Here is an 18,482-nt window from a genome sequence, read left to right as displayed (position 1 = left end):
GCTTTAATTTCAAGTCACCAGCTGCATTAGCCCCTAATAAGAAAGTCAGCCTGTCCTTTGAAGCCAGGAATTGACTTTCCCTTAGGTATGAAAGTCCCAGAAGGCATCTTCTTCCAATAGAAGACTGTTTTGTCTACATGAAAAATCTGTTGTTTAGTGCAGCCCCTTTCCTTCATGATCATTCATTCATCAGCTGGATCTTCTGGATAACTTGCTGCACCTTCTACATCAGCACTTGCTGCTTCCTTTTACATTTTTATGATACGGAAAGGGAGTCAACCTCTGCTAGCTTCAGACTTCTATAGCTTTCTCATGTCTCTCAGCCTTCACAGAATAGAAGGGAGTTGCTCTGTTTGAGTAGTTCTGGATGAGCCTTGCTCTGGATGAGGCTTTGGCTTAAGGGAATGTTGTGGATGATTTGATTTTCTATCCGGACCACTAAAACTTTCTCCAAATCAGCAATAGGACCTTTTTATCATTCATGTGTTCACTGGAGTAGTACTTTTAGCTTCCTCCAAGAATTGGTGTGCTTCCAGTTAGAATTGCCAAAATTAGCAAGACAGGAAACAACGTGTGTTGGAGAGGATGTGGAGAAAGGGGAACCCTCTTACACTGTTGGTGGGAATGCAAGTTAGTGCAGCCACTTTGGAGAACAGTGTGGAGATTCCGTAAGAATTTAAATTAAGAAATTAAAAATAGAGCTTCCCTATGACCCTGCAATTGCACTGCTGGGTATTTACCCCAAAGATACAGATGTAGTGAAAAGAAGGGCCATCTGTACCCCAATGTTTATTGCAGCAATGGCCACAGTCGCCAAACTGTGGAAAGAACCAAGATGCCCTTCAATGGATGAATGGATAAGGAAGATGTGGTCCATATACACTATGGAGTATTAATTCTCCATCAGAAAGGATGAACACCCAACTTTTGTAGCAACATGGACAGGACTGAAAGAGATTATGCTGAGTGAAATAAGTCAAGCAGAGAGAGTCAAGTATCATATGGTCTCACTTATTTGCAGAGCATAACAAGTAACACGGAGGACATGGGGAGAGGAGAGGAGAAGGGAGTTGAGGGAAATTGGAAGGGGAGGTGAACCATGAGAGACTATGGACTCTGAAAAGCAACCTGAGGGTTTTGAACGGGCGGAGGGTGGGAGGTTGGGGGAGCCAGGTGGTGGGTATTGTGGAGGGCACGCATTGCATGGAGCACTGGGTGTGGTGCAAAACCAATGAATTCTGTTACCCTGAAAAGAAAAAGAAAAAAAAAAAGAATTGGTGTGTTTAACTGGCTCAGTCAGAAAAGCATGTGATTCTTGATGTCAGGATTGTGAGTTCAAGCCCCATGTTGGGTGTAGAGATTACTTAAAAATAAAATCTTAAAAAAACAAAACAAAACACAAACCGTTTTCTTTGCATTTGCAACCTGGCTAAATGTTGGCACAAGAGACCTAGTGTTCGACCTATTGACTTTCAACATGACTTCTTCACTGAGCTGAATCTTTTTTTTTTTTTTTAAGATTTTATTTACTTATTTGAGAGAGAGAGAGAGAGTGAAAGAGCACAAGCAGAGGAAAGGGTTGAGGGAGAAGCAGTCTCCCTGACGAGCAGGGAGCCCACACAGGGCTCGATCCCCAGAACAGAGGGATCATGACCTGAGCTGAAGGAGGAAACTTAACCGACTGAACCACCCAGGAGGCCCTGAGCTGAATCGTTTCTAGCTCTGGATTTCAAGTGACAGATATGCAACTCATCCTTCTACATGAACACTTAATCATCCATTGCAGGGTTATTCATTGGCCTAATTTCAATATTTTTGTATCTCAGGGAATAGGAAGACCTGAGGAGAGGGAGATGGTGGAACAGTGGAGCAATCAGAACACACGTTTATACGGGCATGGTTCGTGGCACCCCAAAACAATTATAATAGTAACATCAAAGATCACTGATCAGGGGCGCCTGGGTGGCTCAGTGGGTTAAAGCCTCTGCCTTCAGCTCAGGTCATGATCTCAGGGTCCTGGGCTTGAGCCCCACATCAGGCTCTCTGCTCAGCAGGGAGCCTGCTCCCCGCCCCCCACCCCCGCCTCTCTGCCTACTTGTGATCTCTGTCTGTCAAATAAAGAAAATCTTTAAAAAAAAAAAAAAAAGATCACTGATCATAGATCACCATAACAAGCATAATAATAACGAAAACAATTGAAATAATGCGAGAATTACCAAAATGGACACGGAGATGTGAACTGAACTGGAGCTGTGGAAAATTGGCACCGAAAGACTTGTTCCCAGCAGGGTTGCACAGACCTTTAATTTGTAAAAAATAAAAAAATAAAACAAGCAAAGTAAACCAAAAACAAAACCTGCAGTATCTGTGAAGCACGATAAAGCAAAATGCAATTTAAAAAGTATGTCTGGGGGTGCCTGGGTGGCTCAGTGTGTTAAACCTCTGCCTTTGGCTCAGGTCGTGATCTCAGGGTCCTGGGATCGAGCCCTGCATGGGACTCTCTGCTCAGCGGGGAGCCTGCTTCTCCCCTTCTCTCTGCCTGCCTCTCTGCCTACTTATGATTTCTCTCTGTCAAATAAATAAATAAATCAATCTTTTTTAAAAAAAGTATGTCTGTATTTTTTTTAAAGATTTTTTTTTTTTTATTTGACAGAGAGAGATCACAAGCAGGCAGAGTATGTCTGTATTTTATGAAAGCAGTGATTTAAAAACTGACCAAATCAATACCATCAGCAGGATCTGGGAACTGGTTAAAGATAAATTCTCTGTCCCCACTCCAAGGCTTACTGAATTTAGGGATAGGCCATGAAATCATTATTTTAAGTGATTCTGATGCACACTATAGTTTGTTTTTTTTTTAAGATTTTATTTATTTATTTGACAGAGATCACAAGTAGGCAGAGAGGCAGGCAGAGTCAGAGGGAAAAGCAGGCTCCCTGCTGAGCAAAGAGCCCTATGCGGGACTCGATGCCAGGACCCTGGGATCATGACCTGAGCCAAAGGCAGCCGCATAACCAACTGAGCCACCCAGGCGTCCCAATGCACACTATAGTTTTGCCTGAACTTCTAATGATAGCTGATTGGATCGAGGGGAACGACGTGAATCCAGACAGCAAAGCCACAGGCTCCCATGGCCTCTGCTAGGCTGTGCTGTGGGACTGAGGAGCTGGACAAGACAGGCCTCCTCGTTGTGACAGCTAAGCAGGGTAACAGTGACACTGTGAGTGTTGGCAGCACTGCCAATGCAGAATGAGGCTGTGCCGTGGTGTTGAGGGCTTACTGGAGACAAGAACTGAACCGTGATGAAGCAGAAGCTGTAGGGGGAAAAAAAGACAAGGAGAGACACTGAGCAAGGCAAGCCAATTGCAGAAGACATAAGTGTGCAGGGAACGGCAGACCTCTTGGAGAGGTGGGCAATGAACCAGGACAGGACCCAAGTGAAGATCAAGAACACCTGCTACAGAATCTTTAGGTTCTGGTTCTGGTCTTGACAGTGTTCCAGTCCCTTCTGAGTTGGAAGAATTAACTTTTCTGCAGCTCCTGTTCTGTTTGTGAATCCTTAAAAATGTACCTCTTGTTTGCATTTTCTTAAAGGAAGCTGTGTGTGTGTGTGTGTGTGTGTGTGTGTGTGTGTGCTTTCAAAGAGGTACAGAAGTAATACCAAACTATTACAAGAAAAGAAGAAAACAGACAACAAGCAAAAAATGAAAAGTTCTCTGTATGTAAGTTTTCCTCATTGACTCCAGCATAAATTAGCAAAACGAAAAAGCCTAAGTCAATAGGTTTTCCAATCAGGTGGTTTCACCATACAAGAATGTCTAATGAAGAACCACATGGCAATATTGTCCTGCCTCTAGTTATCTGGACTTCTCATTTTTACTCTCTAAATATACAGAGGAAAGTGTTTTACTAAAAATAAAAACCTTGGGGTGCCTGGGTGGCTCAGTTAGATAAGCATCTGACTCTTGATTTTGGCTCAAGTCATGATCTCAATGTCATGAGATTGAACCCCGCGTCAGGCTCTGCACTTGGAGAGAGTCTGCTGGAGATTCTCTCTTTCCCTCTATCTTAGCCCCTCACCCCTGCTCATGCATGCTCATGCACATGCTCTCTCACAAATAAATAAATACATCTTAAAACCAATTTTTAAAAAAGCTTCGGAATGCTCATCTTAGATAATAAATAGGTTGACAATTGTAATAATCACAAGTAATAATTTTTGAACTATTTCTATGTAACAAGCCATGTTCTAAGGATTTCACATGTTTTGAGTTATTTAATGCCAGTTCCACAAGGGAAAGACTTTTGATCTGTTTTGTTCTCCAGCCTGGAATCATGCTTGGTTACCAGTCAATATGCAACAAATACTTACTGAATGAATTAAAGTGAATCATCAGAAAATTCAAGATGGAGATGCTATTATCTCCCTGTCACAGACCCTCCCACTGTTGAAATGGAAAGTCACATCCTGAAAATCTACATGAGTATAACACTGCCAGGTGGTGAGCTTCCGAGGCAATGAACCTGAACTTTAAAGTTCATCTCACAAATGTTTTGAAGCATCGTTATTTGAGGAATGTTGATGTTCTGTGTTAACGGTTCATTCATTTATTTATCAAATATTTCCTTAGCACATATACAAGCTATGTGTTGTTATAGGTATGGAGGGTATCGCGTCGAACACTAAAAATGCTCTACCTGCCCTGGGGAGAGAGGTAAAAAAAATAAACTTAATTTCAGGTAGTGCCCAGTATATCAGGTGGTGCCCAGTATATGAAGACAATAAAAGAGGTGATGTGATATGGCATAATAAGGAAGGATTGCTTTATATGTGGAGATCAGGAAAGGCTTCACAGAAGAGGTAATACTTGTGTTAAGACCTGAATGACAGAAAGAGGCAGTCATGAAAAGGGTAGAGCATCAGAGGAGAAAGGAACAGCAGGTGCAAAGATCTCTGAGTGGATTATGCTCGGTGAGCCCCGAGTAAGTAGAAGAACTTACTCTTAAGTTACTTCTTACAGTACTGTAAGTTACTGTAAGTTACTTCTTACAGTAAGAACACTGTGGCTGGACCACGGTGAGTGAAGGACTCCTGATGGAGGACGAAATGAGAGGAGCAGCCCGATTACAGGTGCGGGCAGCCAGCAGGTGTGTGCTCTGATCTCTCTTTAAGAACAGACCTGCCGGGGCGCCTGGGTGGCTCAGTGGATTAAGCCGCTGCCTTCGGCTCAGGTCATGGTCTCAGGGTCCTGGGATCGAGCCCCGCATTGGGCTCTCTGCTCCGCGGGGAGCCTGCTTCCCCCTCTCTCTCTGCCTGCTGCTCTACTTGTGATCTCTCTCTCTCTCTCTCTGTCAAATAAATATTAAAAAAAAAACAAAAAAAAACAGACCTGCCACAAGGAGTACAGTCAACTGACAGCCTCTAGAAGCAGCCCCTGTGGGATCAGCCAGTAATTAAACTGAGGACACCCTCTTCCTGGGCAGCTCCAGCCAGTGACTGGCTGCAGTGGGAAGACCAGGGCCTGGCCATGTTGGCTTTGTGCAAAACTTCTCTAATGAGCAGTCTGCTCTGGGCGTTCCCATTGTGCTCGCTTAGACCTTCTCAGTGTAGCGCTGTATTGGTTACCCAGAGAAACAGAACCAACAGGAGATAGATATAAACATGGATACAGAATAGATACAGACAGAGATAACAAGATTTTTTAAAAAATATTTTATTTATTTATTTGACAGAGAGAAAGAGAGAGACAAAGAGCACAAGCAGGAGGAGTTGCAGAGGGAGAAGCAGACTCCCCATTGAGCAGGGAGCCAGACTTGGGGCTCAATCCCAGGACCCTGGGATTATGACCAGAGCCAAAGGTAGATCCTTAACCAACTGAGTCACCCAGGAATCCCATGAGATTGTTACAAGGAAGGGGATTGTTAGGGCCAACTTAATGTTAACACCTGTGTAACTATTAAGGCCTGCTTAGCCAGAGTGACTCCATATTGCCTGGGTAGCCATATTGTCGTTTACATCCATGGACTTCATTCTGGGAATAAACGCCCCAGTAGTTCCTGGTATGGTTCCGGGTATCGATTCCGGGAGTAAATGCCTTAACAATAGAAGTCACGTACCTTGGGTCTGCGGTTATGCCCTATAAAACCAGCCTGTGAGATCGGGAGGGGGTCGCTCTCTTCGGAGGCGGCCCTGGTCGGTCAGTCTGACTTCTAATGCTTGGCATAGAATAAAGCTTCACATAACTTTCACTTTGTCTCAGTCTCGTTCCTTTGATAACGGACCCCAACAGGGATCATGTAATTACAAAGGATGAAAAGTCCTGTCAGCTGCCATCTGCATGCTGAAGACCCAGGAAAGCTAGTGGTGTCATTCCAAAGCCTGAGAGTCAGAGACATGATGGTGCAGGTTCTAGTCCAGGTCTGATAGCTTGAGAGCCATCATGGGCTAAGAGCAGAAGATCACTGTTCCAGTCAAGTAGTCGGAAAACTAATTCAACCTTCCTCCGTTTTTTTGGTTCTATTCAGGCCCTCAAAGGATGGGATGATGCCCTCCCACACTGGAGAGGACCTTTTGCTTTAATCAGTCCACCAGTTAAGTTAATCAGAGAAAGACAATTATCATATGAGTTCCCTGATGTGAGGAATTTGAGAGGCAGAGTGGGAGGTTTGAGGGGTAGGGAAGGAAAAAATGAAACAAGATGGGATGGGAAGGAGACAAACCATAAGAGACTCTTAATCTCACAAAACAAACTGAGGCTTGCCAGGGGTAGGGGGGTAGGGGGAGGGTGGTTGGGTTATGGACATTGGGGAGGGTATGTGCTATGGTGAGTGCTGTGAAATGTGTAAGCCTGACGATTCACAAACCTGCACCCCTGGAGTAAATATAATAATTAATTAAAAAAATATTATTGAAAAAATGAGTTTAAATATTCAAATATTTCTGAAACACCCTCACAGACACACTTAGAAATCATGTTTAACCAGATATCTGGATATTCCATGGCCTGGGGAGGCTGATATGTGAAGTTACCGTCAGGAGCTCTCGATTCAGAAATTTTCCTGCATGGTGTTTCTTCTTGGCTCCTTCTAGGAAGGAAGGGGAAGATGTAAGAAGGCATAGGTGTCATGCTTGTCTTGCAGTCTGGAGGCTTTTGATGCCAACCCCTTCTGATTCTCTCTCCCCTTGTAGTTTTCACAGCTGTTACCACCAAGATATCTTCATTTCTTTCTTTATTATTTTTTAAGATTTTATTTACTTATTTGAGAGAAGAGGGAGCACAAGCAAGGGGGAGCTGCAGAGCGAGAGGGAGAAGCAGGCTCCCCACTGAGTAGGGAGCCCAACGTGGGGTTCTATCCCAGGACTCTGGGATCATGACCTAAGCAGAAGGCAGATGCTTAACCATCTGAGCCACCCAGGCGTCCCTCTCCAGGATTTCTAATGAAATCCTGGTACCTGTTTTTGAGAGGAACCCCCTGACAGTCAGGTGATAAGGTGGGTTTTGGGTGAGGTCACCCACTTCCTGGGTGGCAGTGAGGACTCCCTTCTTGAGTGGTGGGTGGGGTAAGTCTCTGGCGGAAGGTGGCAGCCCAACTGCTAAAAATTTTACTGGTTGTGACCTGGGGAAATGTCCACGTGGCAAGAAATGTCCATACCAGTGTGCTGAGTCAGGAATTTGAAAGGTCAACAGGTACAATATACCCAAGGATATAGGATTGTCTGGTTATTACCGAGTTGCCTTGACTCCCCTACAAAGGATAATGAAAAACGAGGGCAGTTAACAAACAGTTGAAAAACTGAGTGTGAGGAAAACAAAACTGAGTGTGAGAGCCAGAGGGCCTTCTGTATAGCTTGTAAAGAGGCCCTTATCCATTACTGCGCGAGATGAGACCTAGCTGAGCGGCAGATTGATGGTCTAATTGTTGGAACCCAGGGCTCCAGAGATGTCTGGACACTCAGCTAAGGCAGGTCTTCTATGCTAAAGTCAGGGATCAGGTTGGAAAAACCTTGGACCTGAAACATGGGACAGGGACATCTAGGTGGGGGCCCTTAGGAAATGTGGCTCTGTGGACTCTGAATGCCCAGAGCCTGTGTAGGTGGCCTCTCTCTTCCCATTGAGAATGAGCAGTTCCTCCATGTGGGAAGACACTGCAGAGCCTCCTTCCTTATAAGGCAACAGGTTCCCCTGACACCAGCCCCACTTCCTCTGTGGATGCGGGGCTAGAAACAGGATTAAATCCCAGGATAGCCAAACTGAGGAAATGCTGGGCCTGATAAAGGAGGAAGAAGACTTTATGTGAGAAGAGATGTAAGAATTAACAATCACAGTGGAGACATTTGGAACACCTTATACATTGTTGACAGGAATGTAAGACGGTATGACCACTTTGATTTTAGCCATCTGACAGGGGTGAGGTGATCTCTAATTGTAGTTTTGATTTCTATTTCCCTGATGAATGATGTTGAGGGTCTTTCCCTGTGCCTCTTGGCCATCTTGTTGCCGTCTCTGGAGAAATGGCTGTTCGTGTCTCCTACCCAGTTAAATCAGATTATTTGTGTTTTTGGGGGGGGCGGGGGTTGAGCTGTATAAGCTCCTTATATATTTTGGATGCTGATCCCTTATCAGTATGCCATTTGCAAATATCTTCTTCCATTCTGTAGGTTGTCTTTTAGTTTTGTCAGTGGTTTCCTTCACTCTGAAGAGGTTTTTTTCTATTTTGATGAAATCCCAATAGTTTATTTTTGCTTTTGTTTCCCTTGCCTCAGGAGACACATCTAGAAAAATGTTGCCACAGCTGAGATAGAGAAATTTCTGCCTGTGCACTCTTCAAGGATTTTTATGGTTTCAGGTCTCACATTTAGGTCCTTAATCCATTTTGAGCTTATTTTTGGGTATGGTGTAAGCAAATGGTCCAGTTGCATTCTTTTACATGTAGGTACAGCGACTTTGGAAAACAGTTTGGCAGTTCCCTCGATAGGTTACAACAGAATTACAATGGGACCAAACAGTCCCACTCCTAGTCTACCCCAAGAGAAATGAGAACATATGTCCACATGGAACTTGTACATGAATGTTCATCTGTTCTTCGTAGCAACATTCTTCGTAATAGATGAAACTCGATAGTTCAGGGAAGTAGGAATGCCGTTTGGATTTATTCCAAGAGGCTGGAAGACCCACCTTGGACTATATCCCACGGGAGGGCCTAGAGGATGCTCGTTCCCTGAGGCCATCAGGCATGCCCTGGGCAGAGGGGCGCCATCCCCCGTTGGGGGTTCAGTCCGGCGGAGGCTCGCCTCTGCAGGCCAGGCCTGACTGGGAGGGGCGGCCACAAAGCTGGAACTTGAAGTAGTGATGGAGATGACAGGGGCTTGAAGCAAGACAAGCTAGCTGGTGGGCTTTATCCCGAGCAACTGGGGGATGGCATTCTTGTAGCCACAGAAAGTCGGAGGGGCAGCCACGGAGACTTGCCCCACAGGGTGTGTGTGGAGGGCAAGAGAGGTGAGGCGCCCACAAAGGTGCGATTAACATCTACAGTTGAAGGAGGCTCAGCGCCGTCAGCCCACCGAAAAAAGTGACAGCATCAGCAAGCCGATCCTGGCCTCAGTCTCGGGCTCTGTGCTTGATGTGGCCCAGTTGTCGGAGGCCATTAGGAAGGCCGCCGGTATATAATGCGCCGCTGTGGACTTGGCGGGTGCGTGGGAGCATTTTTGGGTTTGTTTTTTGTTTTCCTGTCTTAATCAGGAAGAAGAATCTGAAAGTGTTCCCATTAAAGTGGAATGAGTATATGATCTCACTGATATGTGGGATTTAAGAAACAAAACAGAGGATCATAGGGAAAGAGAGGGGGAAAAACCAAAAGACAAAACCAGAGAGGAAGACAAATCATAAGAGACTCTTAATCATAGGAAACAGACAGTTGCTGGAGGGGAGAGGGGTGGAGGGTTGGGGTAGCTGGGTGATGGGCTTTAAGGAGAGAACATGATGTAAAGAGCACTGGGTGTTAGCTAAGACTGACGAATCACTGACCTCTACCTCTGAAACCAGCAATACATTGTATGTTAATGAATTGAATTAAAATTTAAAAAATAGCTTTTAGCTTAAAAAAATAAAGTGGAATGAGTAAACTATCACTTGATAGCAAGAACCAAATTCCACCCGTAGCTGCTGATAGCCTCTCCCCTCCCCCCCCCCCCGCTGCCCTTGAATTGAGAATAGTTCTTACATTTTTTTTAAGTTTCGTAAAATAACAACAACAATGAAATAAAAAAGAATACGCAACAGAGATTATAGGTAGCCCACAAAACTTAAAATATTTGTCATCTGGCCCTTCACATAAATTTTCCAATCCCTGCTTTACAGCTTTACTCTTGGCCTCTGTTAATGTTCATGCCCTATGTCATAATATAGTTAGAAGAGAATTGGACTAAATTACCTGGACATCCTACAGAAAATTCCAACTGATGACATTAAGTTAACCAGACAGGATGAGCAAGAGGGGGCTAGCACACCGGAGGTCTCTGTAAGAAACACACACTCCAGGAGTGCCTGGGTGACTCAGTAGGTTAAGCCTCTGCTTTCAGCTCAGGTCATATCTCAGGGTCCTCTGATCAAGCCCTGCATTGGGCTCTCTGCTCAGCAGGGAGCCTGCTTCCTCCTCTCTCTCTGCCTGCCTCTCTGCCTACTTGTGATCTCTCTCTCTGTCAAATAAATAAATAAAATCTTAAAAGAAAAAAAATAAAGAAACACACACTCCAGAGAATGGAGATAAACTCATGAAGAATCAGGAACTTTCCATCTCAGTAAAGGTAGTTTCACCAGTCACACCTGTGCTGGTTACTTCTCCAAAGTGAAAGGCAAAATGCTGCATCATGCATCCCCTACTCTGAAGAAGGAAACGCCAGGGCTGATATGGTTCTGGAAACAACATATTCCACAACTAGGACTATTATCTAGCCCATACACCAGGTAACCTGGGAGGCCAGGTTTAAGTGGGACTGGTGGAAGAAAGAGCTCAGCAGCAGGAAAGAGGCAGGATGGAGAGGATGGCAAGCCCAAGTGAAAGAATCACAACACTTGGCCTCTGGGATTCTGGAACAAAGTCATGTCATCCACAACAGAGAATGACTGTGATGGTTAATTTTCTGTCACCTTGACTGGGCCATGAGGTGCCCAGATAGTTAGCCAAACATTATTCCAGGTGCTTCTGTGAAGGCGTTTTGTGATAAGATCAACATTTAAGTTGTAGAAGGACTGAAGCAAATTGTTCTCCCTGGGGCGCCTGGCTCAGTTGGTTAAGCAACTGCCTTTGGCTCAGGTCATGATCCTGGAGTCCTGGGATCAGGCTCCCTGCTCAGCAAGAGGTCTGTTTCTCCCGATGACCTCTCTCTTCTCATGCTGTCTCTCTTTCATTGTCTCTCTCTACCTCTCAAATAAATAAATATTTTAAAAAAATTGTTCTCCCTGGTGTTTGGTGGGTCCCATTTAATCAGTTGATGGCCTGGCTGTCATGAAAGAGCCGATCCTCCCCTGAGTAAGAGATAGTTCATCTTCCCTGACTGCCTTTGAACTGAGACATCAGCTTTTTTCCTGCTTTCATGATTAAACTGAAATATTGGTTATTACTGGGTCTCGAGCCTGCCAGCCTTTAAATTAAAGCTACACGTTATCTCTCCTGGTTCTCAGGCCTTTGGACTTGGACACAGACATATACCATCAGTTCTCTTGGATCTCCAACTTCCCACTCACCCTGCAGATCTTGGGACTTGTCTGCCTGCATAGTCATGTGAGTCAATTCCCCATAATAAATCTTTTCCCGTGTGTGTGTATATATATATATATATATATACACATACATCCTGTTGGTTCTGTTTCTCTGGAGAACCCTGACTCACACAATTATGCATCTTTTAAAAAGCAGCTGTTGACATGCTCCTAAGCCCTGGTAGAGATAAAACTATTGGTTACCAAGTAATCATGGCTCTGGAACTGCATTCTTAACCGGTTCTGCCAGATCTACCATGTCCTAAGTTTGGACAAGCTCAAGAGCAATCCATTATGAAATGGAAATGGTACATCCAAGATCAAGTCCAAGCAAGACTTGATGACACAAGTGAGCTGCACATGCTCACAATTGCACCAGTGCCCCTCCTTCCACTCGTATCTAGGGTTATGTGGAGGTCTCTTATGACCTACAGAATTAGGTGGAAAAAAAGCCCAACCTGAGTTTTTGGATGAATGGGCTCAGAATAAGGATGCAACCTGAAAATGGATGATGACTGCATCGTAACCATACTCAGGGGTGGTCTCGAAAAATGATGACAATGGAAAAATCTTTGCAATAAACAAAGTCCGAGTTATGCCTTTCGGGCTCCAAGAGCCTCTGCCAACACCACTGTCTTGGAGCTTCTAGGATGCCTTATCCACAGATATGTATTCCCACCAACGTAGCATTTGAGCAGGATGCCCCTGTCAAGGAAGGAGATGCATGCGTAGCCCCTGGTCATGGGATCCAGCGATGTTATCCCATATCACACCAACCAGAAGCAAGCTGTCCTCATGGAGAGTAGGAATGAGGTCCTGAAGGCACAGCTGAAATGTCAGCTTGGAGGCCACAGTCTGCAAGATGGGGTCATCTATAAGGACACTGTATATGTATGTATGTGTATATATATATGTATACACACACACACACACAGAGCTGTCTATATGGCACTGTGTCTCCAAGTAGTAAGAATACACACGGTTTTAGCATCAATGGGTGGTAGTAGAAGTGGTCTCACTTATTATCATCCCTAATGACCCACTAGGGACTTTATTCCTCCCATCCCTAGAACTCTGGGCTCTGCCAAGTTGGAGGTCCTAGTCCCCAAGCGAGTGAATTTTTTCTTTAGACAAGGATCCCACTGAAACAACGGTCATGGCTGCCATCAGGGTACTTTAGGTTCCTTGCATTCAGAGACCAGTAGGCAAGGAATCGCTAACTTGCCAGGGAAATTGACCCTGATTATCAGGAAAAGTGTGAGGTGTTTTCGCAAAACTGCACAATGGCATTGCCTTTCACATAGGGTAATAGTTTACCATATCCTCCATCATCTGGTCCTCTGCTACATTTCTGGTCTCCTTTCCTTATTATCTTCCCTTTGTTCACTCTGTTGTAGCCACGGTAACTTCTTTGCGGCTTAGTAAACACACACACTTTCCAGAAGAGGGTTTTTTCATCCAGCTTCATGAGATAAAAGGGGCAAGAAGACCCCCAGAAGTACCTCAAATGGGAGCTAGAGGGTGGAAGAGATTCTGGATAAAATGCCCTTATTTACACAGAGTTGATTGGTGAATTGTATGTTTATCTCAAATTTCTAGCTTAAGTACCCTCAACTAGGGGTTTCTCATCAATATTTTGTGCTGACTTCTTGATTGGTGACCTGTAAGAAATTATTCAACAGCTTGAGAGAGAAGGTTGATATTTCCTGGAGAAACTACAAAGTTTTGTCTTGGATAATGATTGCTAATAATAGCAAAGGTTTATTTTTGTTGTTGTTGTTGTTGTTGTTTTGGTAGGTATTATGCAATTCCAAGCACTGGGCTAAGCCTTTTACATTCTTTAACTCATTTAATCATTATAAAATCTCTAAGAAGGAGATATTATTATCCCTATTTCACATATAAAGAAAGAGAGGCTCAGAAAGATGAAGTCATTTACCTCCATCATACCTCTTACAAGTGGACAGCTTTAAATACAGCTCTTTCTAAGCTTAACCCTATATTATTTTCTCAACCATTTGCTTCCCTTTAAGAGGAGGTCATGATTACTGCCTTTAGTTCATTCGTCCACTAATTCAATAAGTGTTCACTTGAGTGTTTATTATGCGTTAGCCTTTGGCCTAATTTTGCTGATTCAGTGGTGAAAATTGGCAGAATCCTTGCCTTGATGGAGGTCATACCCTAGTGGTTTAGTAGGATCATGAGTCGAAGGTGTTCAGTTCTCAGCAGGGCAGCTGACACAGCCTGTGCTGAGACTGAACATTTGCAGAGAAACCAACAACTGTCTTTGACCTACACCCTGGAGTCTAAATTGTCCATAGCAAATATATAACTGCAGTTAAAACGATGACCTTTTAGCTTCACCAACTGTGAAATGGGTATGATAATAGTAGCTTGCTTGCCAAGTGGTTAAAATCTCAAACAAGAAAATGTGTGAAAACTCTTGGAAAACTGTGAAATAGTCAACAAGGAGGAAAGGATTTTGTTATATTCATTATTTATTTATTTATTTTAAAAAATATTTTATTTATTTATTTGACACAGAGATCACAAGTAGGCAGAGAGGCAAGCAGGGAGAGAGGGGGAAGCAGGCTCCCCGTGGAGCAGGGAGCCCAATTCGGGGCTTGATCCCAGGACCCTGAGACCATGACCTGAGCTGAAGGCAGAGGCTTAACCCACTGAGCCACCCAGGCACCCCTATATTCATTATTTTAAAATTCCAAACATAAAGTAGAGAGAATAGTATAACAAACACCCAGATACCCATAAACCAGTTTCAACAGTTGTCAAATCAAGGCCAATCCTGTTTCATCTCTAGCCACTCCCACCCTCCCATCACCCATTTTTTGGAAGTGAAGACTTGACGGCATATCTTTTTATCCATATATATATTCCAACACATATATTTTAAAGGAAGGGATTCTTTTATTTTTTTTTTTAAGATTTTATTTATTTATTTGAGAGAGGGAGAGCAAGCAAGCACGTGAAGAGGAGCAGGGGGATAGGTTGAGGGAGAGGGAGAAGACTCCCTGCTGAGCAGGGAGCCCCATGTGAGGCTTGATTCCAGGACCCTGAGATCATGACCTGAGCAGAAGACAAGTCATTTAACCGACTGAGCCACCTAGACACCGCAGGTAGGGATTCTTTAAAAAACATTACCACCCGGCGCCTGGTAGAAACAACAACAACAACATAGACTGCTGTATCTCTCCTCACAGATTCTGATTGAGTACTTCCTTTTTCCTTTTTTTTTTTTTAAAGATTTATTTATTTGCGAGAGAGACAGAAAGAACGAGCAGGGGGAGGGGCAGAGGGAGAAGGCGGACTCCCCATTGAGCAGGGAGACCAAAGTGGGGCTCAATCTCAGGACTCTGGGATCACGACCTGAGCCAAAGACAGAGGCTTAACCCGCTGAGCCATGGAGGCACTCCAAGTACTGGATTTCTTTTTTTTTTTTTTTTAAGATTTTTATTTATTTATTTGACAGAGAGAGATCACAAGTAGGCAGAGAGGCAGAGAGAGAGAGGGAGAAGCAGGCTCCCCGCGGAGCAGAGAGCCCGATGTGGGGCTCGATCCCAGGACCCTGAGATCATGACCTGAGCCGAAGGCAGCGGCTTAAACCACTGAGCCACCCAGGCGCCCCCAAGTACTGGATTTCTAACATGTTCTGGATGACGCTGATGCTCCCTGGTCTGGGACTGTTTGAGGGCCACTGTTGTATCTATCCCAGCTGTACCTAGGATTTCCCTAATTGTATCCTTTGGAGAAGTCTTTCAACACGTTCATCTTCCCTTATTTCTTGTTAAGGCAAGCTTATTTAATTGCTTACAATACAGCATAATGGCCAAACTCGGGTTTTAAGTTAGATTCCCTGGGTTTAAATCTCGTTTTTGAGATTTATTTGCTATGTGACCTTGGGCAAGTCATTTAATTGCTTGGTGAACTCAATATTACAGGATCCTTGTGAGGGAGGCTTAATGAGATTTCAAAAATTTAAGTGTTTGCTTAGCATACTGCCTAGCATTTAGCAAATGCTCAACAAATTCGATTATCATTTTTCAACCAAGAAATAAAAATGGGGCTCACAACCATCTGGAGGTCCTTGAGTTTTGTAGGGTTTTGTGTTTTAAAGTCAGCAAAGCCAAGGTGAGGTGCTCTAAAGGAGAGGTACGTAGAAAAAATTGGAGAGAGCAACTCCAAAGCTACCTCAAAAATCATCCCAGGGTTGGGCCCTTTAAGGAGGGCGGAGCCACGTGACCTGGAGGGTCACATGGCTCCCGGGACAACATGGCTGCGCCCTCAGTAGGGCCGGCTGGTGGGTGCTGCCCCCGGCTCGGTTTCCTCTTATTGCTGCCGCTTCTCTTGCTGCCCCGCGAGGCGGCTGGGGGCGAAGAGGCCAGTAAGGGCCCGGGCGCGGCTTCCCTCGCGGGCTCCTGCGGCTGTGGCACTCCCCAGCGGCGCGGGGACCATGGCGCCTCGGCGGCCGCGCACCGATACTCGCGGGAAGCGAACGCCCCCGGCCAGGTCCCGGGAGAGCGGCCGCTCGCGCCCACCAAGGTGCTCTCTTGATTCCCTGAAGGCGGGTGGAGTCCGCGGGGTTCTTGGACAGGGTGGGATGGGCAAGGCAAGCGGTTTGCAGGAAGGCAAGTAAAGATTATAACCACACCGCAAATTGGGCACATGCTGATCCGACTTGACGAAGAGTTCCTCTCCTCTCTTTGCCTCCAAAATCCGCGGGATGTTGGGGCTCAGCTTAATCCTGCACATTAGGGAATTTGGTTTGAGAACAGTTGACCCTCCTTTTCTTCCCTCCAACTCCTTATTTCGTCCTCACTCCACCCTAATTTCCTCTTCGCTCCACCCTCACTCCACTCTCTTCCTCCTGAGGTTCTCGGACTTTTAATTTTAGGGCCTACAGATTCCTTAGTCTTGGGTTCCTGTCCTAACTATGAAGGAATCAGGACAGTGGGTCTCTGTGTCTTTAAAATTCTGGTATTTTAATCGATGGACTCTCCTAGTAGACTGTTTCTTTCTTTCTTTCTTTTTTTTTTTTAAGATTTTATTTATTTATTTGACAGGCAGAGATCACAAGTAGGCAGAGAAGCAGGCAGAGAGAGAAGAGGAAGCAGGCTCCCTGCGGAGCAGAGAGCCCAATGCGGGGCTCGATCCCAGGACCCTGAGATCATGACCTGGGCTGAAGGCAGCGGCTTAATCTACTGAGCCACCCAGACGCCCCTAGTAGACTGTTTCTTGAGGGCAAGAACTTGTCCTATTTAATCTTACTATCCTTAGTACTTTAGCACACAGGAAGGACCAAGTCAACTGTAGTTGCTTTATTAGTGCTATTTATCCGTGCCTTTTATAGTGCATGGATGTGTTAACTGTTAGCATACATAAATAATAACATGAGTAATAATGATTACTCCATTCTCTCCAGGTACTTTGCATAAGGGTATGGTTGTGGAAAAAATTTAGGAGGACTAGAACCAAGATGTTTGACTCCAAAACTAGTGCTCCTCCTTGTATACTGAGTGCATTCTTTCCTTGTTTCTTTAATCCCACTTTTCTTTCCTGTGGCTTAATTCTGAACAATATTCAGGGCTTAGGTGAGAGGTGATGTCCTCCAGCAGACCGTACCTGACTTCTTTCTTTTTCTTTCCCTGAAGTATTTCCATATGCTGCCACCATAGTACCTCTTTACTCTGACGTTACAATTACCAAAGATACTTGTCTCTGGTTTCTCTCCCTAAATAGGGAGTGAGGGTGGTAGGAGTTAGGACTATAACTTTGTCTCTAGTAGAGTGTTAGGGAATTGGTGGCTGGGCTTTTTTTTGTTTCTCCTTTTGTGTAATTTTGGCCTTTTAAATTTTTCTTGACCCTCAGAGGATTGCTGCATTATTAGTGTTTATCTTTTGTGTGGTGGGAACCCTGGTTATTTTTGTAGTGTGTATTGGCCATACATGATTTTAATTCCTTTCTACCTTTTGTGATATTGGATAATCATGTCCTTCCTTCAAAAGAAAAAAGTCCTGTGTCTTGTTTAGCTACTTGGTAACTAACAGGGTGGATGTTTTATTGCATTTACACATTGATCTGTATCAAATTTTCCCTAGAACCTTCTGGCCAGTACAGAAAATTCTGCATTTTAAATGCTCTAACTTTTGATTTCAGAATGAGATGTGGGTGCCAGTATCTTTTTAATTTAATTTATAAGATATACATTTTTTCCATTTGTTCAGAGTGGTTTTGTGTCTGGACTAGGTCTTGTATGGGTGGGGTCATTTTTGACCAGTTCTTGCATTTTCTTCCTTTTTCCCTCCCTCCCTCCCTTCCTTCCTTCCTTATATGTTTTTATTTTGTGCTCATTTTCACTTGAATGTACTTTCTATAATGTTTGGAGGGATCCCATGCTATTAGTAAACTAGCAGTTGCTGAGAACACAGATCACAAGCCTTCAAGGACTCAACTTAATGACTGAACCCCAAGTAGCCGTGTTGTCAAGACAAAAGACTTCATAAAAGGATTTCCTTGGTTTTAAGGTTTTTGGTTCATGTGTAGATGACTTTGGTCTAATTATGACACAGACATTTATTCCGAATTCAAGAAGTTCAGTATTATGGGAGAGGTGCATGGTTGTAGTGATAGTGCTTTTTCCTTAACTCTTTTAAAAATTTTTTTCTTTTTTTTTAAGACTTAATTTTTTAGAGGATTTTTAGGTTCACA

General features: G+C 44.2%; 1 protein-coding gene across 1 annotated transcript in view; it reads left to right on the top strand.

The window, feature by feature from the left end:
* Positions 1-16,034: 16,034 nt before the first annotated feature.
* SUMF1 (sulfatase modifying factor 1) overlaps positions 16,035-18,482 on the top strand; it is a 105,899-nt gene continuing 103,451 nt past the window's right edge. The window contains exon 1 of the mRNA XM_045989644.1: positions 16,035-16,316. Coding sequence (XP_045845600.1) covers positions 16,047-16,316 — 270 coding nt within the window. The 5' untranslated portion in view covers positions 16,035-16,046. The remainder of the gene's footprint in view (positions 16,317-18,482) is intronic.

This window comes from Meles meles, chromosome 20, assembly GCF_922984935.1.
Source record: "Meles meles chromosome 20, mMelMel3.1 paternal haplotype, whole genome shotgun sequence".
NCBI classification, from domain to species: Eukaryota; Metazoa; Chordata; class Mammalia; order Carnivora; family Mustelidae; genus Meles; species Meles meles.
This window is presented reverse-complemented; position numbering and strand designations above follow the sequence as displayed.